General features: G+C 39.8%; 1 protein-coding gene across 1 annotated transcript; it reads left to right on the forward strand.

The window, feature by feature from the left end:
* The first annotated feature begins 422 nt into the window (after positions 1-422).
* On the forward strand, positions 423-27,128 carry LOC108675213 (protein TRACHEARY ELEMENT DIFFERENTIATION-RELATED 7A-like). The gene is made up of 2 exons (XM_018163203.1): positions 423-588; positions 26,455-27,128. Exons 1-2 carry the CDS (start codon positions 423-425, stop codon positions 27,126-27,128), a joined length of 840 nt encoding a protein of 279 aa, XP_018018692.1.

Consider the following 27,128-nt stretch of genomic DNA (forward strand, 5'->3'; position numbering starts at 1 on the left):
AGTAACTCAGATACCGTGCGCAAAGAACATATAATTACAAAATTTTTATCATCTAGTTCATTAATTATATCTGTTATGTTCGTTGAAGCCCTCATATAGCTTTGAAAGTATCGAGAATACTGGATGAATATAGAGAGCAAAGTGTTGAATCTTGAATAGCTATGCAGGATCTACCCGATCTCAGTTCGCAATTCCGGTGTTCACAACGAGTTAAACTCTTCTGCTTTGATCTGACTCCAAAAGATCTTGATTTAATAATTAGTCAGTCGTCAGTGATACAAAACTGATTTACACTAATTATTACTTTATTTCACTCAAAATTATCAAGCTCCCAAAAGGTTATTAAATCGTAATTCTGGCCAGTGTTATACGGTTATTTTAGTGCGGCGCACTTTAATGGCGCACCGTCATGACGCACCGTCATGGCGCACCGTCATGGCGCACCGTCATGGCGCAGCGTCATGACGCACCGTCATGGCGCACCGTCATGGCGCAGCGTCATGGCGCAGCGTCATGACGCACCTTCATGGCGCACCGTCATGGCGCAGCGTCATGACGCACCGTCATGGCGCACCGTCATGGCGCACCGTCATGGCGCAGCGTCATGACGCACCGTCATGGCGCACCGTCATGGCGCACCGTCATGACGCACCGTCATGACGCACCGTCATGGCACAATAGTGCATTTTTTTCATGACGGTGCGTCATGACGGTGCGCCATGACGGTGCGTCATGACGGTGCGTCATGACGGTGCGCTATTATCGAGGTTATTAATGTCATTCGCGAAGTTAAAATTTTAACATCGTAAAAATCGATTTAGACTGGAAATAAGAGCTACGGGCGGTAAACTGGCTACGAAAACGCACTGACACCGAAATTTCGAGCGAACAAAGAAATATTGGGCTATCAAATATCTAGCATAATTTCTACCACACAAACTCCAAAATACAAACAAATGAAATCTCACACAAAGTGAATTGATATCTAGTGCTTTGTATATTTTTTATTGACTGCGAATCTGGAAGATTTTTATTTAAATCTTTGTTTAGGAATAAATTTATAATCAAAGCACATCCAGTAAATTATATAAAATACTGTGTAATATAAATATTATGTTATATAATTGTTATTAATATTATAAATTTTGCAATGCAGTGATGCAAAACGTATACCGTTAATTGGAGTACCTATTTATCTTGTAACTTTTATTCCAAATTGCACACTAGAGGACTAAATACATGACGTTTGATAACCCTTTTAACCCCAAGGTTTAGCGACCTCACGGGATAATTTTAAGGGGTCACGCAACCCCTGCAGGGTCAGGGGTTACGAACAAGGGTTCAGGTTGCAGTTAGATCACGTACGCGACCAGGTACATGATTTAGAACTACTCGCCATAAAAAGGAATTGATTCCATAATAACTACAGAAATGGACATTTCTCAGTTAACTATTTAACGTGATTGTTAATACTAATAAACAATGAAATTTTGGATATGGGAATTTCTCACTCAACTATTTAACGTGATTGTTAATACTCATAAATTATGAAATTTTGGATATGAAAATTTCTCAGTTAACTATTTAACGTGATTGTTAATACTCATAAATTTTGAGGCAATGGAAACGGATATTTCTCAGTTACCTATTTAACGTTGTTATTTATTTGCCTATTTTCAATAACGTTATTTAATCATATTAAGAAGAGGCAAAGCTGCGTTTTTAATGCGATCGAAGCTCGAATGAACAACGCTTGTCGGTAAATGAAAGGCTAGTTTATGCATCACTATTTATCTTTATAATGCATTGACGGGAAATTTTAACCACAACGGCTAACAGAACAATTCTAAGACTAGTTTTTTTTATACTATAATGAGATAATGACGTAACTTTCAGATATTACTAAGCTCCATATGATATATTCTTGTTCATATTTGAGTTGAAGAATATCGAGACATCGTTGTGTCAAACAACTTAATATAAAGCCTACTTACCTTGAACTAATCCCGATAATCCTTTTGATGTAACATGAACTTAAGACCGTCGATCGTAGAAATTTATATAACTACGGTTCAATGAACCCATATTCGAAATATATTACAAATCACAAGTTTCCGCGTTGGAAAGTTTCTATAAAAGCTAATTTTTAAATTTTACAATCACACCAGCCAATTTTATATCTAACAATACCGATAAATTTTTCAGTTTACGACACATCCAAAACCAAATTTTTTACTTGCAACCACACACGTAATTTCTTAACTTTATAACCCCACAAGTAAATTTTTATCTTTACAAAAAATTTTTTAATCATTTAGTATACAATCCCACCAACCAATTATTACGTTTACTACCACACTAGCCTTTTTTTACTTTAAAATCACAAGTGCCAATTGAATCTGGACAGAGCGAAATTTTACCTTACAATCACAATTTTAAAGCCAATTTTTTTTTATTTTAAAGCCAAATTATCACCCACTACCAAATTTTACAAAGAAAGTTCTTACTTTACAACCACGCCAGCCAACTGAAGTAGAAATTGCAAGATTCTCGCAGGAATTCGCGAGGATACAGCGTACGGTTTATTCGGCTGCGCGGAAATTGGAGTCCTGAAAATAAAGGAGTTCGAGGAGAGCACGTACGGCGGAAGCTGGAACTCGTGATGAGGATACGAGGGGAGGTCAGGGTGGTGACGAGGGGAGGTCAGGGTGGTGACGAGGGGAGGTCAGGGTGGTGACGAGGGGAGGTCAGGGTGGTGACGAGGGGAGGTCAGGGTGGTAACGTGGGGAGGTCAGGGTGGTGACGAGGGGAGGTCAGGGTGGTGACGAGGGGAGGTTCAATAATCAATGATCATGCCCTACAGAAAGCGAATAATCAGCGACCTTTGAGAACTGATTTTTAAACAATGAAAATCGACCTCGCAAATCGACTTATTACTTCCTTGAGTTTAACGCTTCACGTCAGTGGCTCGTAATGCCCGATAACGCGTCTTGCACTAACGAATTATTAATAAATGGTATTATTCTAATTTTGCAGGTAACGAAGGATATCTAAAAACAACTAACATAAATCACAACTGCTGACAGTTGTAAACGTTCAGACTTTAATTCTCATGTCGTTTAGAGGGAGCCCATTGAAGACCGTATGTAGCGCAATATTATGACACACTTCGTGTCGTTAATTTGTATGAGCATTTCTTCCTTTACCTCAACTATACTTTGCTTGCAGTTTCGACTTAAAAATTAAAAAAATATAACTCAGTACTCACCGTCGTGAGTGACAGAGAGCGCATTTTCTCGTCGACGAAAAAGTGAAATCACGGACGGACAGACAGACGGACGGACAGACAGACAGACGGACAGACAGACAGACATACGGACGGACGGACATGGCGAGCACAATAGTGCATTTTTTCATATATGTGAAAATGCGCTAAAAATATCACAGACTCTAACGTCAGACGAAATTTCTTGTAAAGTGAGTTGGAATAAAGTGAATGGGAAAGCGTTTAGAGCGCGAAAGTTTATTTCTCGCCCGTCAACATGACCAAGAAAGCAGCCGAGATCGAAAGCTTAGCTGCTTCTTGCAAATGCCTCGCATGCCCTCGCTTTCGCTGCGGCGAAATGACGATTTAATTAGGGCGTCCATAAAAACCACCGTCAAGATGACTCTTTAATAAGAGCGCCCTTTTAAAACAAGCGTAAAGATGACTTTAACAAGAGCGTCCTTTGAACACAAACGTATAAACATGACGATTTAATTTGGGCGTCAATAAAACCCACAATCAAGATGACTTTTTAACTAGAGCGCCCTTTGAAAACAAACTTATATATGACTGACTCTTTAATGAGAGCAGGCGCTATCAGATCAGCTTATTCACTTTCACGGCGTCTCACGCTAGTGACCACAAGCAAGGAAAGATCTCTCCGTATTTCACATTTAACCTGTCGAAGAAGTTAGTGCTCATCAGAAAAAATAGATAAATAGCATTCTAATTAAATTAAGAAGCATCTGCTTTAATATCTCTCTTCTAATTAGAGCAAATTATTAGTGCATGGCAATCAGATAATAGGTACGGATTTATAGGTACTGTAATAAGACATTCATAATAATTCATGTTATTATTTCACAATTTTACAAATTCACAATTCTACAAATAAATATAATAGCATCCCTTGCCGTACTTGGACACAGCGATCTCGTCACGACTCGACGACAGGTCAAAATTGTATTCATTAAAATAAATAAAAATGTGAGAGAAGGCCTGTACAAGAGCTCTTACAAGAGCTGTACAAGAGCTCTTACAAGAGCTGTACAAGAGCTCATCAAAGCTCTTATTTCAAATCAAAAAGTGAATATGCTTTGTTATATGACAATCATAATTCGAAGGTGTCAATAAATATTCGAAAACGATCTTGTTAGTATTGGAAAACAACTGAAGACTCTCATGAGAGTGAAGATAACACGGACAAATATATGTTCCCTTGTTAAGAATAATGACCAGAGCAGGGTGATGAGGTAACGAAAAGTTACCTGCGCTTAAAAGGTCATAAATAAAATATAACAACCACATAACAGGTCGTTAAACGCAAACCGACGTGCTTCTTCCGGCACGCCTACACAATCTGAAGACCGCGGCGAACGCAACAGGAAACCGTGAGAGTTTTCGTGGGAAAAAACTTAAAGTTATGAAGGGATTTGACTGCACGTCGACGAAGCTAAACCGAAAGTCATGGAAACAATTCCCAAGTCAGCAGCGATGAATTGTCGAAACATGTCGGGAATTTTCAAATTGAGGTCTTTTAATCTCATGGGCAGCAGGGAACTTCATTCGATCAGGGACATTTTGTGCTACCGCAGACGTTTGTGTCTCTGCCGGATCTCGTTTTTTCAATTTCAAAATCACTGTAATTTGAAAATCTTTGCAAGAAAACAGGATAGGTTTGCAGCCACAATTGCCTTCAAGCAGCTATTATTGACGTAGAAATGAAGAGACGGTGGGAAATTTGGTAAAGAAAGGTGGCGAATTTCATATTTGTTGTTTTTAGCGCATTTTCTCATTTGTGGAAAAAAGGCGCTATTGTGCTCATGTCCGTCTGTCTGTCCGTGACTTCAAGTTTTCGTCGACGAGAAAATGCGCTCTCTGTCACTTACTGCAATGGGTACTGAATTATATTTTTTTAATAATGGTGTCAAAACCAATTTGACGTTCAGTGCCGATACCTAAGCCGGAAAATTTATCCTTACACAGATCCCATAATCCTAATCTTTGGCATCACACACGCAATTTCTTCACAAACTATCAATTCTTATCAATTTCACTATTAAGTCTATTTACTTCGCATGTGCTCCTCTCGGACACCACTCCAAGTTCTCAAAAATACTCTGCAAACTATATACTTTGACCACTTCTCATATTACTTCTGATAAACATCACACCCAAAATTAACAGACCAGGGCCCATACTTTCAAAAAAATGTTAAGAGATCGTAAGTCCAGCAGCCAATCATTGACGGCCACGCAAGCAAAATCCACCAATCATAGACAAGAAAATAGAGCGTAAGTACTTACGTTCACTTGGCGAGTTTTGAAAGTATGGGCCCAGTTCTAATTCAAGCACAAAGAATGCTACGTATAAACAACTGAACTAAAATTGCCATGCAATTAGGCTTGCGATAATTTGCACCCCGTGTATCACCCCGCATCCCACCTGTTAGCTTCTGCAATTAATGATCAGTTACAAAAGCTCCAAAGACTTCAGCGAAAGAAATCCAAGCAGAAACAAGGAAGATAATAATAATCCTCGAGCAAATTAAATGCTGGTTGAATCAATAATAGCAAGCATAGAGCAGGTCAAAATATACCAATATTTTTTTACCTAAGAAAATAGTTAAATGAAAAAGATCGTTCAATAGATAGAACCGAGTAATAGAAAACTGCAACGACGAATGCTGAGGACGCTTCACAATTACATGCAATTTATCGTGGTTGGTTTCCAAATTCAGCCAGCAAATTGCTTTGAAAACGACACCTTGAACTTCATCGGGATTTTATTCGCTAATTTTATAAAAAAATGTTAAAGCAGTCTACAATTCAACTATTTTCACAGGAGCAAGGAAGCGCTTTATTCGAATTATTAGCTTCTAATCTAATTAGTATATATACCTCCCATTTGTGAGGTAAATGGTAGATAATACAATAGTTTGAAATAAAAATAAGCATGTAAAGCAATAATGAGCGTACATAAGAACCAGTTTACGCTTCAGGTAGCGCCTTGCCGCCGCAAATTAAGGGCTGTAAGGAGACGTGATCAGAGTTCCGATTGGTATGCGAAGTGTGGACAAAAAAAATAATCACGTCAAAAAGGAGCAAATACTCGCTTTAAAAAAATATAACTCAGAACTCACTGCAGCGAGTGACAGAGAGCGTATTTTCTCGTCAACGAAAACGTGCAGTCATGGACGGACAGACGGACAGACAGACGGACAGACAGACGGACGGACGGACGGACATAACGAGCACAATAAAGCATTTTTTCCATAAATGAGAAAATGCTCTAAAAATGAGAAGTAAAATTCATCGGAAGTTCAGTTAAAACGTTTTCAAGAAGTGAGGAGCGTTTATCGGTATTACTTAACTTACAAATGATCATGCATAATAAAAAAAATCACGATCTTTAGCGGATTTAGTGTAATTCTTGTTGATGGGATATTCAAATGACGGGAATAAACTTAGGCCAGAACAAATTATTCTTTTTTATCTGACCAACAATGCATAGCTGGCAGAACTGCATGACCACTGCTCTAGTTCTGACCATCAGCAGAGCTGCATGACCATTGCTCTAGTTCTGACCATCAGCAGAGCTGCATGACCATTGCTCTAGTTCTGACCATCAGCAGAACTGCATGACCATAGTTCTAGTTCTGACCATCAGCAGAACTGCATGACCATAGTTCTAGTTCTGACCATCAGCAGAACTGCATGACCATTGCTCTAGTTCTGACCATCAGCAGAGCTGCATGACCATCGCTCTAGTTCTGACCATCAGCAGAACTGCATGACCATAGTTCTAGTTCTGACCATCAGCAGAACTGCATGACCATAGTTCTAGTTCTGACCATCAGCAGAACTGCATGACCATTGCTCTAGTTCTGACCATCAGCAGAACTGCATGACCATAGTTCTAGTTCTGACCATCAGCAGAACTGCATGACCATAGCTCTAGTTCTGACCATCAGCAGAACTGCATGACCATTGCTCTAGTTCTGACCATCAGCAGAGCTGCATGACCATAGCTCTGGTTCTGACCATCAGCAGAGCTGCATGACCATTGCTCTAGTTCTGACCATCAGCAGAGCTGCATGACCATCGCTCTAGTTCTGACCATCAGCAGAGCTGCATGATCATCGCTCTGGTTCTGACCATCAGCAGAACTGCATGACCATAGTTCTAGTTCTGACCATCAGCAGAACTGCATGACCATAGTTCTAGTTCTGACCATCAGCAGAACTGCATGACCATTGCTCTAGTTCTGACCATCAGCAGAGCTGCATGACCATCGCTCTAGTTCTGACCATCAGCAGAACTGCATGACCATCGCTCTAGTTCAGACCATCAGCAGAACTACATGACATCGCTCTAGTTCTGACCATCAGTGATGGACTAGTTCTGACCATCTAGTTCTGAGCAGTGAAGAAACATCACAAGTTTCGCAAAGTCTGAACAATGCATAGGAAGGAAATACGAAAGGTCGTGACGCTAAAGGATCGCTCCTGTTACGAATATCTCAACTTTCCTATTCTTATGCAAGGCTCGTGCGGGTGGTAAGAAAGAGGGACTTTATCGTGGAGTTTATAGCACCTTTTGTCTTCGGTATATCACATGCCAAGTGAACGTCATTAAGAATAATGAGGAACAGATGAGCTCAGATACTGAAAACGAAAGTGAAAACCTAAAAATCTTCTTGTATAATATATATATATATAAAATCTACATGTATAATAAAAATAATCTTCTGCTAAAATATTTGATATGTAATTAGCTAGGCTAACATTTACGATAAGGCGATATTAGTTCTTTCATTGAAGTAATTTATTTAGAATTTAAATTTTAATTTTATTAACGCAACTCACATTTTAATAACCTTCTAAGCTTCCAAAAAATTAGGCTTCTAGAATTACCCTCTTTGCTTAACGCTGTAACCGAAAACGACTGGACTTACATAAATAACTTATTAAATGAACTGTACTGATCATATGTCTGGCCAAAAGGCTATAAAATTTTAGCACTAAACAATAACTTTACTATGATGGAAAACTCATTTTTACCTTTTAGATTCATTCTAAACCCTTATGTTTAGATATTATTATATATTATTGATTATCATTTATTATTAATAATGATATTATTATTCTATTATTAATTATTATCAAGCCGATAGACGGCTTGATATTAATTCGATTTCATGGTTTTTAGAAAATAAAACTATCCCGCAGACATGCAGTCCTTACATAAGGCCGTGTCTTCTTGTCCTTACTAAGGGCAGGGCTACTAGAATATACAGATACCCTATGGCCGTACAGTCCTTACATAAGGCCGTACCGTGTCCTTACTAAGGGCAGGGCTACAGGAATATACAGATACCCTATGACCGCGCAGTCCTTACATAAGGCCATGTCTTGTCCTTATTAAGGGCAGGGCTACTAGAATATATCGAGACCCTACGACCGTGCAGCTCTTACATAAGGCCGTACCGTGTCCTTACTAAGGGCAGGGCTACTGGAATATAGATTCTCAATGACCGTGCAGTCCTTACATTAAGGCTGTGTCTCGTCCTTACTAAGGGCAGGTCTCTGTAATATAGATACCCTATGGCCGTACAGTCCTTGCACAAGGCCGTGCCGTGCCCTTACTAAGGGCAGGGCTACAGGAATATACAGATACCCAATGATCGTGCAGTCCTTACATAAGGCCGTACCGTGCCCTTACTAAGGGCCAGGTCTCTGTAATATAGATACCCTATGACCGCGCAGTCCTTACATTAGGCCGTACCGTGCCCTTACTAAGGTCAGGGTTACTGGAATATACAGATCATGGTTGAATTAATATTACAGATACCCTATGACCGTGCAGTCCTTACATAAGGCCGTACCGTATCCTTACTAAGGGCAGGACTACTGTAATATACAGATACCCTATGACCGTGCAGTCCTTACTAAGGGCAGGGCTAAGGCGGGCGTCACGACCAACCTATGTCGCTTTTATACGCGCCTCACGACGCCAAACCAGAGCTGACTGCGCTGCCGCGTCATATTAATCACCATTAATTTCTTCATTCAACTCCTAATTGCCTTTTTTACCTTTTTATAATCCAATTTTTTCATTCACTTTTTATGATCCAATGGGTCAAATAAAGCTATTTTTGGGAGTTAAATTAAATTTTACTTAATTTATTTACCTTTCCTCTTAAAATTTACGCTCAGCTAACTGAAAAACAGGAAACTTTTTCGAAAATTCAATCAATTCTAAGATGCGAAAAATTTGCTTATATAACAGGTCGTGTTGGTGATAGATAATGGATAGGAATAAGTATTTTCCCACAATAAAGCTTTAGAAGCTATGATCAATAATACAATAGTAAATATTTTCCTGACTTACTACATAAAGCAATTTTTTCAATTCATCCATGATATATTTTTAATACAATGTATCTTCACATAAGGCAGATTCTCAAGTGTAGTCGTGACCGTAAATCTCTCAGTAATTCAGATTTTAGATTTTCTGTACAAATATGTAAAGTGAAAAAATAGCAATATCCTATAAAATTTCAAATAGAAACCAATCACATTTCATGACAATAAAAAATTTACCATGAGCCAAAAGTTAGCGTTAGTGCAGCGTTAGGAGTGCAGAGCGAGCAGAGCTGTAGCGCGTTGGTGCAGGGTAGTGCAGCGTTAGGAGTGCAGAGCGAGCAGAGCTGTAGCGCGTTGGTGCAGGGTAGTGCAGCGTTAGGAGTGCAGAGCGTGCAGAGCTGTAGCGCGTTGGTGCAGGAGTGTGCAGCGTTAGGAGTGCAGAGCGAGCAGAGCTGTAGTGCGTTGGTGCAGGGTAGTGCAGCGTTAGAAGTGCAGAGCGAGCAGAGCTCTAGTGCGTTGGTGCAGGATTGTGCAGCGTTAGGAGTGCAGAGCGAGCAGAGCTATAGTGCGTTGGTGCAGGATTGTGCAGCGTTAGGAGTGCAGAGCGAGCAGAGCTCTAGCGCGTTGGTGCAGGATTGTGCAGCGTTAGAGGTGATGTAGCATTAATCGGCAGTGTAAAGTGCAGTTTAGAATGTTTATAATAACTTAAGAATTCCCTTGAACTTAACACTCCGTTTCAAATTCCGTGGAAAATTAATACGGTTCTTGAGACCACACGAAAAAAATGTCCGTATAAATTTGTCGAGTATCAAAGGTATCATAGGTCGAGGAATTTTATGTTATTCTTACCAAGAAATTTAAGTGCGTTGAACTAGGATAAAGTTGGCCTCTTAAACCCGATGAAATGCTCGACTTGTAAGAAAATATGCCTTGTCACGCCATTGGAAGACGAAAACTTCATTCAATTGAAATGAAGTGAAAAATGTTCACCCAACATGCACTGAGGCAGACATGTTTGCATCCGGGTTTTTCATCATGACTAAGCTTCGCTGCTTTCTATACTTGTAATGGAAAAAATACTTGAGCAGAACTCAGCATTCACACTTGCAAGTACATAGTAGAGTATAAAATTACAATTGTATACTATACTATACTATACTATACACTATAGGAATACACTAACAATTGTGTAGTTTAGTCATGAAGTTTCAATCCTAAAGACCAATAGAGATTTTCATCTTTTGAAATTTTTTTGCTTTCGATTTTTTATAATCTTCAAGACATAATAATTATTATAATCTCCAAGACATAATAATTATTAAAATCTTCAAGATATAATAATTATTATGATCTTCAAGACATAATGACATAATAATTACATAATTCTGTGCATATGATAAAGATAATATTTACCATTTATTAATAATCCCAATAGCTTTCTCGTACCTTGTTGTTCACTGGATCTTACTGAGCCTGGTTGTAAAGGTTGTAGCAGATCGGAAGCACAGCATGTGAGATCTACATGGAAGTGCAACGACTTTGTTTTGGTGGGAACCATGAAGTTATGGAAGGCCCCCAAACATTTTATGGCATTTTATGTTACCTTTTATGGCATCAAGTGTAGACCTCTGACATACGTGCCGTGACCAGACATATGGAACAAGTCTCGAGCTTCACTACTATAAGCAACCCGAACGTTGGGACCTCGTTGAATTGAATTGAGCTACGTTGTAAGATACTTAACCTCGTATAGGAATGCAATGAGACGACAATATGTAATAAGAAGACATTCATTATCAAATGAAATTGGAAAACCCTCAATAAATGTTATGGGACTTAAATTGTTTTCCGAGATAATGAGATATTAAGTGGTAATATTAAGAATAAGAGGCACCTGGTGGAACAATTGGAGGAAAAAATCGACCGTGTTAAGATAATCCGATAAATTAATGGGGACTGATTCGATTCCAGAACAAATCAAAGACCAATCATGGCCCAGGGTTAAACCATACAGGACTTGGAATGAGATTTTAAATTCGACCTTCACCTATACATATATGGGAGCACCAAAGCATCAAGCCATGTTTAGGTTATATGCAGCATCATAAAATATCAGTTAAATCTTCACATATGGAAGCATCAAACCATGTAACTTTATGCAGCATCATAAAATATCAGTTAAATCTTCACATATATGTGAGCATCAAACCATGTAACTTTATGCAGCATCATCAGTGAAGAGAAAGTGAGCAAGCAGCAGCAGTATAGCAGCACGATGATCCCGCTAACTACATAACTGTGAGGCAGACACGCCTGTCAGCTTTGCACAAAACTCGGGGTCAAAGGTTAGGAGATGACGAACAACAAAGCAGCCATAACCTGGAGCGAAACTTCCATGTTTCCTGAGGTTCCTTCACTCTACTTCTGGAATTTATTAGCACGCACTGCATGCGAAGACGCATTTCTGCTTCCAGTCGTAAGTTTCACGCGCGATCGCAACGACGAAAATTTCTAGAAAACCCTAGAATAGAATAGAACCTCTAGAGTAGCCTGGGAATACGAGATAATGATAATAAAGCATTGGATGTAGACGAGTTAATTGCATCACCGTAAATGTTACCGCGTACAGAAAGGTTATATAATTTCATCTTTTAATGAAAAAAGGCGATAATAAGAGCTAATAAATGAGCATGACTCATCACACGGAGGAATGCAAGAACACATTTAACTGTTCATTTAAGTGACCGCAGTAGGAGAAGTGAGAGGAGGCTTTAATAGGTTCGGCTACTATTCAGCGAGAATATATTCAGTCGTGCGGGCGTTGCCTGATGAGGAAAAAAGTGACCCGAGAAGGAAAGCTTGTGGGGTTCGTAATCGAAACTTTCATTTTCGGGTCTTAAATCTCAAGTAGGGCATTTGTAGGCAAGGTACTGCAGTTCAGTGAAGCAAAGAAGCTCAACCATTGCATTTTGGTTTTAAAATAGTGAAAGCCAAACAGCAGAGGTCGATGATAATGAAGCCTGGAATGTTTAAGCTATAGCATAAACTCAGCTTGATGACAACGAAGCTATACGGAGGCGTTTGCAATGTTGTTTTGAAGTGCCAGAGATTTGTTTTGAAAGTCACATTAAATTTTGTGGAGCACAGGCGCTTGGTATTCAAAATGCATTATTCGTTCGCAGAAATAAGTTAATGACAGTATTCCTAAAAATATTTTAGTGTGACGCATATAATTTTAAGCAGAAGAATTTGTGTGAAGACGAACATGAATAACTAAAAACTTTCTGGTTTACTTTGGACGGCTGCAATAACGTTAACTTTAATTTTGAAAACTTGATACATAAGATTAGGTTCAGACCCATGATATGATGGCATAATTTTCCTAAGATATGAAAATTTACCCGGTGCAACAATTAAACGAGGTGAAAATTATACTTTATAACAAAAATCGAACTTAAAGAAATAAACACAAACCGATATCATAGAACTTGATACTCAACATCCTGCTTAATCAATAGTGAGCTAAAAAATTAGTTTCCCCACTCGTTTTCATATAGAAAATTCTAATATAACTTACACACACCGTATGCCGGTTATCTCACTCCAGCAAGATGATCTCAGTCCCAGTCAAAATTTACAGACGCGGGAGCTTCTGATTTAGATTACCAGAAGCTGGGGCGTCTCTAAATTTTGTTAGGGTTCTGCATGCCCTGCACGGCAGCGGGAAGAATAAACCGCAGCAGAATAACGGTTGGAGAACTCCTTTCTTGTGATGTAAAAGATGGCGGGCAATAGATGCAGGACTTGGCAGCTAGGTTATCGCCGAGCTCGGAAAGATAACTCCGATGTCGAGCGTTAACCGCAACCTCGTAATTTGACAAGACGGAGGACTGACGGACAGACAAAGAGGAGCTGTTAGACAGGCGCTGAAGTGACCTCTGGCATGGTAGAGAAGATACCGTCTTCAGAAATGACAGTCAGAAATGAAAACCCATGATTGGGTCTCTGCAAACGACAGCTGAAGAAGAACATCATTAATTAGTTGTTTCTAAAAGGTCTTCGGAAATTTAAATCAGTGATTTTTAGTTCGAGCGAAATGATTGCCATGTTAGAATGAAGGTTTGATCGAACTCAACGCAAATCAGAGGTTCGAAATCAATGTCATTAATTAGGGTACAACAACAAAGAAATTGAAAGCCATGGTTGGCTGAAGCTCAGATGAAAAGATCGCTGACGCCAATTAAATAATTTGTTACACCTTCTCTTCGTTCGACGCTGCAAGTGCACGAAGAATCTATAGAGACTTGGCACCGGAACTAACATGCTTATAGCTTGCCCCCACGGAGAGCTAATGATGAGCTTTGTCGTTGATAGGAAACATTGGTATACGTCATCAAGATGGATACAACAAACTATTAACTAATCATACAATTTAATGTCAGATTTTCCCACACCGAACAACGATCAATCACATTATATGAAAAATACGCTGATTTTATTGTAAAATCTTGTACCTGCTATTGGATTTCAAATAAAGATTTTAAAACAAGACTGACTCAAGTGACGAACTAACAAGGGAAGTTATTACACTCATGTAACATCGACAACAAATTATTGCATCAAACAGAAGTGTGGTCGCGATATTATTCTTACCTAAAATATCATTAAAAATTTATCAGAGCAGAATGTTTTAAAGTGATGGATCGTTTCTGGTTTAAGATTTAACAAAACGTGTAAATCTCATCTGGGTGTAGAGCTCACCAAATTAAACGCGTAGATCTCACTTGCAGGTGCAAATCCCACCAAAACGTGTAGATCTCACTTGGGTGTAAAACTCACCAAATCTCCCACGCGAACTGGGCAACTTAACCCGCTTGGCCACCCTCAAATTCGTGAAGCTTTTCCAACGCAAATGAGCTGCCGTGCACATGAATTTCACGATTCAGAAGGCACCGGAGCAAATTTTTGTTTCCAAAAGAAACTTAGACGCCTGAGCTCGAGTCGTCACAGCAGAGTAGCGCGCACGAGCGAAGGAGAGAGCGACGTGTCCATCAAACCTTTGAAAAGAATTCCATGGCAATTAAGCGCCTCTTAGAGCATGCAGAACATTCCTTGTGCTCTACAATGTCACCATTTCCGTCGATTTTACCTTTGAATTGCAGATGATTAGAATCGGGCTTGAAAGTTTCCAAGGCGCAAACATTGATCGACGGTAAGTACTGCGTGGCCAACACTTACAAAATTAACTTAAGGTTATTCTAAAAAACACAAGAAAGGGGCAAACATAAGAAGCCCAAGTTGTGCATAATATTGAAACTTGCGGGCAAGCGAGTGCCTATATATCGTTTTCGGGCATGAGTAAAATTAACAGCAAGTGCGAGTAGAATTAATGCTGTTGCGAGTACAACTGCGAGTAACTATGCGAGTAGAATTAATGTAGGACACAAGTAAACCGACTCTTCTAACGAGTAAAGTCATTATTAATTAACTCTGCTAACTTGAAAAATGAATAAAATGACTCCGAATGAAATCAGCCAACTTTGAGCATGAGTGAGATATAAGTAAAAAATATAACTCAGTCCTCACAGCAGTGAGTGACAGAGAGCGCATTTTCTCGTCAACGAAAACGTGAAGTCACGGACAGACGGACGGACGGACGGACATGGCGAGCACAACAGCGACTTTTTTCCATAAATGAGAAAATGCGCTAAAAATAAATGCAAAAATATCAATATAAATACGAGTAAAACAAATAAAATTGACAGTAACGAACTCACCCAAAAGAACTTTTATTAATTTGTTGTAAATAAACTTAACCAAACTATCATTAAACTTACGGTCCCCTCCCATCTCCCACCCTGACAGGTTCCATCCCAACTCCCACCCTGACAGGTCCCTCCCAACTCCCACCCTGACAGGTCCCCTCCAACTCCCACCCTGACAGGTCCCTCCCAACTCCCACCCTGTGCCCCAGCTTCTGGTAATCCAAATCAGAAGCTGCCGCGTCTGTAAATTTTCACTGGGTTCTAACCCCGAGGACTTGAGTGTAGGGGAGAGAGGGTGGGGGAACCTGATGTATGGTCATGCATAATTTGTTCATGATGAAAGAGTGCTTGGCGTGATGAGCCTCGACTCCTACAGACCCGTGCAAGAAAGAACTACTAAAGGATATTTTGCGTACGACATGCGCTCGTAAATAATCGTCGACACTTTGTGGAGGTAATAGCTTAGAGTCTGTCTGTCTGGAGCGAACATTTTCTTGGTCTATGAATGCACATCGCACAAATAAACAAGTATGATAAATAAATATTCGTAACAACCAACAAGCACAACTATCCATCGCAACTATCCATCAAAACTATCCCGATAAAAAAGCAGAAACAAATTATTCATTTCAACTATCCGATAGACCAGCTACCAAATGAAATATCCATTACATCTATTTACCAAAAATATCCATAGCAACTATCCAAAATCAACTATACTTAACAGCTATACATAAGAACAATCCATAACATAAAATTTATAACCACTATCAATATTCACCAATCACTATCGCGAACTCACAGTATACAGAGTGAAACGTCGATAAATGATAACGTACTGCTCACGCCTCAAATATTTCTCTATGAAAATTAAACTAAAAATATAACGAGCAGAGCTAAATTCAATATAATAAAATTCTAGGCTCTATTAGAGTATGAAAAGTGCCGGCACTCAGCTAATTATCATTTTATATCAATTCCAGGTTAGGTTAGGTCCATGCACAAACGATGGAATTTTTTCGAACTAAACAATTTATTAATAAACTTTGAATAAAACTATGGTAAACTAGAACTGATACTGATACCAGGTCTTTGAATCTGGCCTCTAGATATGAATTATATTGATCAAATACGATCAAAATATCAGATATTGATAAGATCAACAAATTTATCCATAGGACATTTGACCGAGCGACGGCTGAATGGACACGGACAATGGAATTCAATTACGATAGAAGATCAAGTGATCTTTATTAACTATAAATTACGTATAAAGGCCACAACGTATATCTTTAGCCCAGCCCTCAACAAACGTTTAAAAGGGCAGACAAGAGTACACTCTGACGCCTGACCTGTTGCACAGGCTTCCCTTCACACGAAATGCATGCATAGCTTTAAATGTCATCCATACTTTATTTTCGACCATAATCCCTCCTATGTTCATGTTGTATAAGAGCCCTTCTCACTACGTACTTCGATCAGTCATTCAATGCTCATGTTAAGAATCATATAGGCAGAAATATTGTATTTTAATAATTCCTTCTATGTTCAAGTTGTATAAGAGGCATGTTCTCACTTCGTACTTTGATCAGTCTTTCAATATTCATGTATAGAATCATATACGCGGAAAGTCGTATTTTAATAATCCCTTCTATGTTCATGTTGTATAAGAGGCATGTTCTCACATAGCACTTCGATCAGTATTTCAATATTCATGTATAGAATTATATATGCAGAAATTTAGTATATAAATATTTCCTTCTAGGTTCACGTTGTATAAGAAGTATGTTCTCACTTCGTTCTTTGATCAGTCCTTCATTACTCATGTATAGAATCATATATGCAGAAATTACGTATTTTAATATTTCCTTCAATATTCGTGTCGCAAAAGATGTATGTTATTTCAAATTCATTATAACATCAAATTCAGCGATGTTATTTATTCAACACTGGGCTGATGCAGGCTCTATGGACACAATTTTGTTGTCTGAGCTCGACGTTTTCACTTCACTAACGGTTGGTGGGTTATAGCGACAACTTAATATTGTTCATCAACGTGAACAACCAAGCCACTATAGTCAGACTTTATTTATTTAAACTGCATATTTTCGCTACAGATTTTGTTCATGTATAGACAAGTGCTCTATTGCTCCTGACATAGATTATGCAGGCGTCGTCTATAACAATTTGTACAGGATAAGGCGTATATTATATAAAATATAATGGCGAGATAAGGCGCAGGCGCAGCAGCGAGATAAGGCGCAGGCGCAGCAGCGAGATAAGACGCAGGCGCAACAGCGAGATAAGGCGCAGCAGCGAGATAGGGCGCAGACGCAGCGGCGAGATAAGGCGCAGGCGCAGCAGTGAGATAAGGCGCAGGCGCAACAGTGAGATAAGGCGCAGGCGCAACAGTGAGATAAGGCGCAGGCGCAACAGCGATATAAGGCGCAGGCGCAGCAGTGAGATAAGGCGCAGGCGCAGCAGCGAGATAAGGCGCAGGCGCAGCAGCGAGATAAGGCGCAGGCGCAGCAGCGAGATAAGGCGCAGGCGCAGCAGCGAGATAAGGCGCAGGCGCAACAATGCGTCGTTGCGACACGTCGCCTCTTAGAGGCCGCCGCGATGAACGCTCCCGTTAAGTAGATTGCTGGGGCCTTAATGAGATGAAGATGATTATAAATAACGCGGTGCGAGCTCATTAAGCGGGTGTCAAGGTTTCTACTCTTTAAGGCACTAATTTACCGAAATATACAAGCAAATAAAAATGTATAAACGTATATTAATACAAATATACATACGCATTTTCCGACATGTGCACCAAGTAATAAACCAATAAATTTTTACAATATTTTCATTATATTCTGAGAAATTTGATATATTTTATAATTTTATAATAATATTAATATTACAATATATTAATAATAATATAATAATAATTAATAATAATAATATTTCAATAATAATAATAATAATAATAATTCGGTTCATTTTCAATCTCAATATTACAGATGAAATTTGATACAAATCCTGGTATCACAAACACGATCTGCCGACTATGAAATGCGCGGGCTTCTCGCTCGTTATTTGAGGCCAGCGAGGCTGGCATGAAGCGCTAACTGAACAACGGGGAAAGCCGCCACGAAAAAAATTCTCTCAAGTGTAAATAACAATAAAAATAAGATTAATAATAGTGGTTTCAGCGTTTATTAGGCCGTAGGCCTGTCGCCGATTTTAAACATTGCAGAACATTCACAGCTTAATGTGGTCTCGAACTCGCTACTCAATGCTTCAAATTTTATTTGTTTAACCGCCCGGCTTCCTCGCCGATTCTGACCAGAAACTGGCGCACTGGGATCAAACCCGCACCTCTCTGCGCCGCATCTTGGTACTCTGAACTGTAACCACTGGGAAAAATGGAATATCAGATATTCTAATTTACATACGGCGATATTTTGCTCGGAAACTTGAAAACGTGAATAGTAGGTGAAAGAATTTTTAAAATACAACAACCTGCTAGGATACGAGAATTGGTCTGTATATTAAAAAAGAAAAATACCTACGCTTTGGTTTTCAAGTTGCATGCCAAATTCAAATGAATCATGGTACCAAAAATAGACCAATCAATCAATTGGAAAACTGTTACATATTTTAAATAAATCAATTCGGAATGATTACTTGAAAAAATCTCACTCTAATGCAAAAGTTTTTTTAATGTCATCATAATAATTCAGTATATTATTACAATTGCATTTACATTGAGTGCACGGTGAAATAATTTCAGTCACTAAAATCATTACAAGTAACAACGTACTGCGAAAAGCAGTATTTCACGAACATAATTATTTAAAAGCTACAGGCCATTTACCTCCACATGACAGCCTCAACAAGACATTATGATGACCAAAAAATTGAAATCACGCGCAGGTAAAGCTAGCTTTGACAAGTTTAAAGCTGTAAACTGTAATTAAGTATGAGAATTTGAAACCAGGAGTCACACTCAAGGCCGTAGTAGCATTTTTTTGTCAAGAATTGTTGCGGGATAAGAAATTGCAACATTTTTCAGCAGCATTATAAAAAATGCTAATAGTTGAAATCGCCCTCGCGATAGAGACAGAAATACAAAGTGTTCTACGTTTAAGAGAAGGTAGAAAAAACTTTTGCAAGGGGAAAATTCAAAAGGAATTAACATCATCTACGTTTAATTAAGAGAAGGTAAAGAAACTCTTGCAAGGGGAAAATTCAAAAGGAATTAACATCATCTACGTTTAATTAAGAGAAGGTAAAAAAACTTTTGCAAGCGGAAAATTCAAAAGGAATTACCACCCTGAGATAATGAGAGGCGTTCTTAGCACAGCAACGCACTGACCTGTGAAAGGCTGAGATGCCCTCGGGTGGGGCCGCGATGAGCAGGCTAATTACGTGCAGATTAATCATTTAATTTATTCTTCAAGGTTCCCAAGTGACAAACGATACTCAGTTATGATTGCCATCTGCGATAAAATCGTCTGAATATTTTTAATTATGTGAAGACTCCACCAGAAGAAGCTGCGAGCAATTTGAAAAAACTATATTTTTCTTAAAAAAACACACATAATTTTGGGAAAAAGTTGAACCTGGCAGGTCTTTAGCTTAAATTTTAATATATAATGAACTTATTTTGCATATCTCTTTCTTTACACCATTTCAGTTTGTCGGGTCTCCTGAAAAATTTGAATTTTCATTTGTGATAAAGGTGCATTTCAGCTTAAATTTCAATATCGAATGAACTAATTTTGCATAGTGAAATGTCTCCAGAACGTCATTATATATGAACGAGTAAGAGAGCAAGATAGTGGTCCCAGAAAGGTTAGGTGGGGTTCGGTGCCTAGTCCCAGAAGGTCATTGGTATCATGTCTATCATCGCGCATGTTTAACCTGCGACCTGGTCAAGTTGCCCTTTACCTGTCTAATAGGTCGCTAGAACCCCTCTCTTTATTATTGCCTACATGCAAGCTATGAAATTCATTAGAAATAGACTGATCAGCCTCGACACATAGTATCATGAGCAGCAAGGTTATCTCATTAATCAATAATAAATTATTGCCTACATGTAAGCCATGAAATTCATTATAAATAGACTCTGATCAGCCTCGACACATAGTATTATGAGCATCAAGGTTATCTCATTAATCAATAATAAATTATTGCCTTCATTTAAACTATGAAATTCATAAGAAATAGACTCTCTGATCAGCCTCGACACATATGTATTATGAGCATCAAGGTTATGTCATTAATCAATAATAAATTATTGCCTACATGTAAGCTATGAAATTCATTAGAAATAGACTCTCTGACCAGCCTCGACACAACAGTATCATGAGCATCAAGGTTATATCATTAATCAATAATTAGCTATTGCCTACATTTAAGCTATGAAATTCATTAGAAATAGACTTTCTGATCATCCTCGACACATAGTATCACGAGCTCAAGGTTATCTCATTAATAATAATAAATTATTGCCCACATTTAAGCTATGAAATTCATTAGAAATATGTTCTCTGATCAGCCTCGACACATAGTATCATGAGCATCAAGGTTATCTCATTAATCAATAATAAGTTAAAATTATGCCAAGTTTATTTATGTTATCTTATTATTTACAAGGTTGCTTGCGATAACACTACAAATGTTTATTATTCAGGGTAATCAAAACATACGTAGCCAAACTCACCCTGTAAATATCAACCTATATTTGGGCCGCTCGAATGGCCGACTTTCAAAGACTTAATTTACCTTATATTCAAGAATTTTATTATATTCAAGTTGTTTTTCACTAGGAGATACCTTATATTCAAGAATTTGATTTAATTGAAGTTGTTTTTCAGTAGCAGATACCTTATATTCAAGAATTTTATTGAATTGAAGTTGTTTTTCACTAGCAGATACCTTATATTCGAGAATTTTATTGAATTTAAGTTGTTTTTCACTAGTAGATACCTAGATACCTTATATTCAAGAATTTTATTTTATTCAAGTTTGTTTTTCACTAGCAGATACCTTATATTCAAGAATTTGATTTTATCCAAGTTGTTTTTCACTAGCAGATACCTTATATTCAAGAATTTGATTTTATTCAAGTTGTTTTTCACTAGCAGATGGCAGGTCTGGATAGCTACTTGACGTGCGTTGCAGTCACCACAAAACCGTACACTCAGAGGAATGAGTGTGACTTTGTTAAAATATCGATGCACTCTTTGCCTTGAGTGGGTCATTTTGACCCAGTTTGATAGGGCCAAAGGGCGTATCAGGGCAACGTCCGTTCTCTGCTCGTGCTGTGGTTAAGAAATTGTAGCAATTTTTGAAAAATGAGACCACTTTTTTGTAACCCCAATGTGACAAATTTTTGAGTGCAGTGCGCCTACCCACGGTAAACTTACCATAGTATAATAAATACATAAATAAATACGGATAGTCGATTAAAAAATACTATCAACACAATCTATTAACAGAGCCCGAAGCCCATACAATCGAACACAACCCTCTTCAGTACGCTGAAATATGATATAAGAATTACGTACAACAATTAATGAATTACTCAATATATGGCTGGCTAAGTATGCCAAATATACTGCAATCCAAACGGTATAGGTCGTGTTACGCTACTCGATATATGTATAAAAAAATATCATTAATATTAAAAAACTGGCAATCTCTTTTTATTTCACTTGTGAGTTAGCGTCCAATGTCGTGCAGAGCATCCAACAGTTTCCAGTAAACATAAGTGCACAACTGAGACCGATAAGATAACTTGTTTTTAAAGAGCATCACAATACGGGAAAGTGCTGGAGTAAAGTGCAGCGCAGCTATTAAGTTAATTCAAAAAGTCACCGGCTTGAAAGGTCAACAAAATTTCGCAAGTGCTGGAGAAAGCACGAGACATAAAATGCTGAACACAACCGAATTTTTTGCGAATGTGCGAATGCGAATTTGTTAATATTATAATTCTTTACATTTTTCATTTTTCATCATTCATAATCTTTTGTAAAATAATATGATATTTATTGCTAAAGATGATTCAAAAGTGATCAACTTGGTGTGACTTGCAATCCAGTATCATTAGGTTCGAGTACAAACCTGTAACATGTACCACCACAACAAATAAATTTGCAGCAAAAAAAGGTACATTTATAACGAAATCTTTATTAGACGAAACTACGTTTTCCTCTTTAGATGAATTATAACATAATGAAAAACAAAATCGATTTTCCGCTTAACATATAATATATATAAACACGAATTCTGTTATCCCGAAAAAAAAAATAAGTAGACCTGTAAAAATTCAAGCCACGTTTTGCACACTTGTCTCGCTGGCAGCCTTGAAGTCGCAGCGAGGGCAGAGGTGACGTTTTTTAGATCAGTTGGGCAGACGTTTTTTATTGCAAGTTTGCCAGGTTTTAAATGTGAGTTCAAGCATGGAGGGTCAGAAGCTGACTATCACATTAGAAAGTGAGGGCGATGCTGCCAGTGAGTTGAAGTGGGCAGCTATATTGTCATGACTGTGCAGCTTATTAGGTGAACCAGTTGACTGGATGCAAATTGTTGGCTGGACTCTTCCAGTTGCATCCAGTTGACTCTGGATGCAACTGTTGCAAAAGTTGCAAAGTTGACTGGACTCTTCAAAGTTAACTGGGTGCAAATTATTGAAGAAAAGATTGTTTGAAATTCAGATGAGATGACAGTAGGGGCGATGAATAATAATAAATACAATTGATCGGGCGGATAAATCTTTTAATAATTTTACAGCTGAACCGTTGTAATGTTGTTAAAATGACGCGGCGTACAGTTGTACGCATGACGCGGCGTACAGTTGTACGTATGACGCGCCGTACAGTTGTACGCATGACGCGGCGTATAGTTGTACGCATAACGCGGCGTACAGTTGTACGCATGACGCGCCGTACAGTTGTACGCATGACGCGTCGTACAGTTGTACGTATGACGCCGCGTACAGTTGTACGCATGACGCACCGTACAGTTGTACGCATGACGCGGCGTACAGTTGTACGCATGACACGGCGTACAGTTGTACGCATGACGCCGCGTACAGTTGTACGCATGACGCGCCGTACAGTTGTACGCATGCCGTAATGTGCCTGTTTCACAAAGGTACAGAGACGGAAGTGACACAAAAGGAGCTTTGTTGTGGAAGGATTGAAGTTGATATCCGTGTTAGCAGAGTAAGTTTGCTGCGGTGATCGACAAATGTGAAATTATTTTAGCTATCTTAAAAGTTGCGTGAAATTTTTTTAAAAAGAACCTGCGCAGGCAATGAAATCAGTTGGAAGTACATTTTTTTCAATTTTTTATAAAGCCGGGAATTCTCTGAAGACCCATCAAGGAAGCTCAACGGCACTTCAGTCTTACAAGAACATTGAACGGTTCTTGTAGTGTTGCAGAATATTGAAGTGAAGTCAAGTTCCATTGAAGTTTAATCATTCTAGAGTTTCCAGGGGTATTTTCTAGCACTTATTTTCAGCACGTTAATTACTACACGAGCTAAATGTATTTTTTCATCATACCTTTCTTAAAATGGCATTAATGGCTTATGAATCCCGAACATATTCAAAATTCCACACGGAATTGGCTATTATTTCCTGATTTATTTAATTTACATGAAAATTTGCAACAGTTTTAAAAGTTTTACCACAATTCAATTGAAATAAAGGTCGTTGACGCCAAAACAATGCCTGCTGCTCCACGAAATGCGGAACATATCAACAGTCAGTCAACAATGGGAGAAGCTAAAACGTGACTTCATCTGCAAACTTTAGAGAACTACACGTTCCAAAACACTGTCAGAGGGATCAAAGACCCTATACGTTTTCTAGAATGACATAAAATAACACAAATTAATCGCCATTCTAAGCTACCCCCTCCTGTATAAGGCGTGACACCTGTACGTTCAAATGACAATGCTTAACGACCGCTTCCAAGAATTGTTCCAGCTCTCAAAAGCAGCAAGTAGAAGCTGATATTAGCGTCACGCAGGCTATGTTGCAGTCTCAACAATCAGACTGACCTCACGTTAGACTGTGGCTGCTTCCAACCGTTGACAAGAAATAAACCGGAGACTGTAGCTGCTTCCAGCCGTTGACAAGAAATAAACCGGAGACTGTGGCTGCTTCCAGCCGTTGACAAGAAACTAAACCGGAGGCAGTGGCTGTTTTCAGCCGTTGTCAAGATAATAAACCGGAGACTGTGGCTGCTTCCAGCCGTTGACAAGAAATAAACTGGAGACTGTGGCTGCTTCCAGCCGTTGTCATGAAACTAAACCGGAGGCAGTGGCTGTTTTCAGCCGTTGTCAAGAGACTAGACCGGAGACTGTGGCGGTTTTCAGCCGTTGTCAATAGACTTGACCAGAGACTGGCAGTTTTCAGCCCTTGCCAGTAGACTAGACCACAGACTGTTGCAGTTTTTAGCCGTTGTCAATAGACTAGACCGGAGACTGTGGCGGTTTTCAGCCGTTGTCAATAGACTTGACCGGAGACTGGCAGTTTTCAGCCCTTGCCAGTAGACTAGACCACAGACTGTTGCAGTTTTTAGCCGTTGTCAATAGACTAGACCGGAGACTGTGGCGGTTTTCAGCCGTTGTCAATAGACTTGACCGGAGACTGTGGCAGTTTTTAGCCGTTGTCAATAGACTAGACCGGAGACTGTGGCGGTTTTCAGCCGTTGCCAATAGACTAGACCGGAGACTGTGGCGGTTTGTAGCCGTTGCCAATAGACTAGAACAGAGACTGTGGCAGTTTTCAGCCGTTGTCAATAGACTAGACCGGAGACTGTGGCGGTTTTTAGCCGTTGTCAATAGACTATACCAGAGACTGGCGGTTTTCAGCCGTTGCCAATAGACTAGACCGGAGACAGGCGGTTTTCAGCCGTTGTCAATAGACTGGACCGGAGACTGTGTGGCGGTTTTCAGCCGTTGCCAATAGATTAGACCGGAGACAGTGGCGGTTTTCAGCCGTTGCCAATAGACTGGACCGAAGACTGTGGCGGTTTTCAGCCGTTGCCAATAGACTAGACCGGAGACAGCGGCGGTTTTCAGCCTTTGTCAATAGACTAGACCGAAGACTGAGGCGGTTTTCAGCCGTTGCCAATTGACTAGACCGGAGACTGTGGCGGTCTTCAGCCGTTGTCAATAGACTAAACCGAAGACTGTCGTGGTTTTCAGCCGTTGCCAATTGACTAGACCGGAGACTGTGGCGGTTTTCAGCCGTTGCCAATTGACTAAACCGGAGACTGTGGGGGTTTTCAGCAGTTGTCAATAGAATAGACCGAAGACTAGCGGTTTCCAGCCGTTGCCAATAAACTAGACCGGAGACTGTGGTGGTTTTCAGCCTTTGTCAATAGACAAGACCGAAGACTGGCGGTTTTCAGCCGTTGTCAATAGACTAGACCGGAGACTGTGGTGGTTTTAAGGCATTGTCAATAGACTAGACCGGAGGCGGTGGCAGTTTTCAGCCGTTGTCAAAAAGACTGGACCGGAGCCTGTGGCGGTTTTCAGCAGTTGCCAATAGACTAGACCGGAGACTGTGGCGGTTTTCAGCCTTCGTCAATAGACTAGACCGAAGACTGTGGAGGTTTTCAGCCGTTGCCAATAGACTAGACCGGAGACTGTGGCGGTTTTTAGCCGTTGTCAATAGACTCAAAGGGATGCTACTCGTGCATGTAAAGCAGGTGACGCGGTGGACAAACAAAAGCACTGGTTAGTTGCTATGTAATGTCTGCCAGATGAATATAAATTATATTTGTAATGTATATTACGCTAACGATCTGTTTTTACCAATATTTTTAATGGGGCGTGTATCTCACTTGCAATTAAAGAATTATTAATGTGGAATTTTACAATTTCCGTTCAAAACATAGAGTAGATATTCTGTTGTGAAATGATGCATCTACAGATTTTCAAGTATTTCACACAAGAATAATTCGTAAATTATTCAAGTACGAAACCAAAATATGAAATAAAAAGGGGCAACGATCCCCATACCTACTTTCATAAAACACACGATCAGCCTCCCCTTCCTCCCCACCACACCATCATCCTCCCCTTCCTCCCCACCACACCATCATCCTCCCTTTCCTCCCCACCACACCATCATCCTCCCCTTCCTCCCCACCACACCATCATCCTCCCTTTCCTCCCCACCACACCATCATCCTCCCCTTCCTCCCCACCACACCATCATCCTCCCTTTCCTCCCCACCACACCATCATCCTCCCCTTCCTCCCCACCACACCATCATCCTCCCTTTCCTCCCCACCACACCATCATCCTCCCCTTCCTCCCCACCACACCATCATCCTCCCTTTCCTCCCCACCACACCATCATCCTCCCCTTCCTCCCCACCACACCATCATCCTCCCTTTCCTCCCCACCACACCATCATCCTCCCCTTCCTCCCCACCACACCATCATCCTCCCTTTCCTCCCCACCACACCATCATCCTCCCCTTCCTCCCCACCACACCATCATCCTCCCTTTCCTCCCCACCACACCATCATCCTCCCCTTCCTCCCCACCACACCATCATCCTCCCTTTCCTCCCCACCACACCATCATCCTCCCCTTCCTCCCCACCACACCATCATCCNCAACTGTGGGCACGTGTGGATACGTGATAAGTCAACTGTGGGCACGTGTGGATACGTGATAAGTCAACTGTGGGCACGTGTGGATACGTAA

This window comes from Hyalella azteca, unplaced genomic scaffold (genome assembly GCF_000764305.2).
Source record: "Hyalella azteca isolate HAZT.00-mixed unplaced genomic scaffold, Hazt_2.0.2 contig14089, whole genome shotgun sequence".
Lineage (NCBI taxonomy): Eukaryota > Metazoa > Arthropoda > Malacostraca > Amphipoda > Hyalellidae > Hyalella > Hyalella azteca.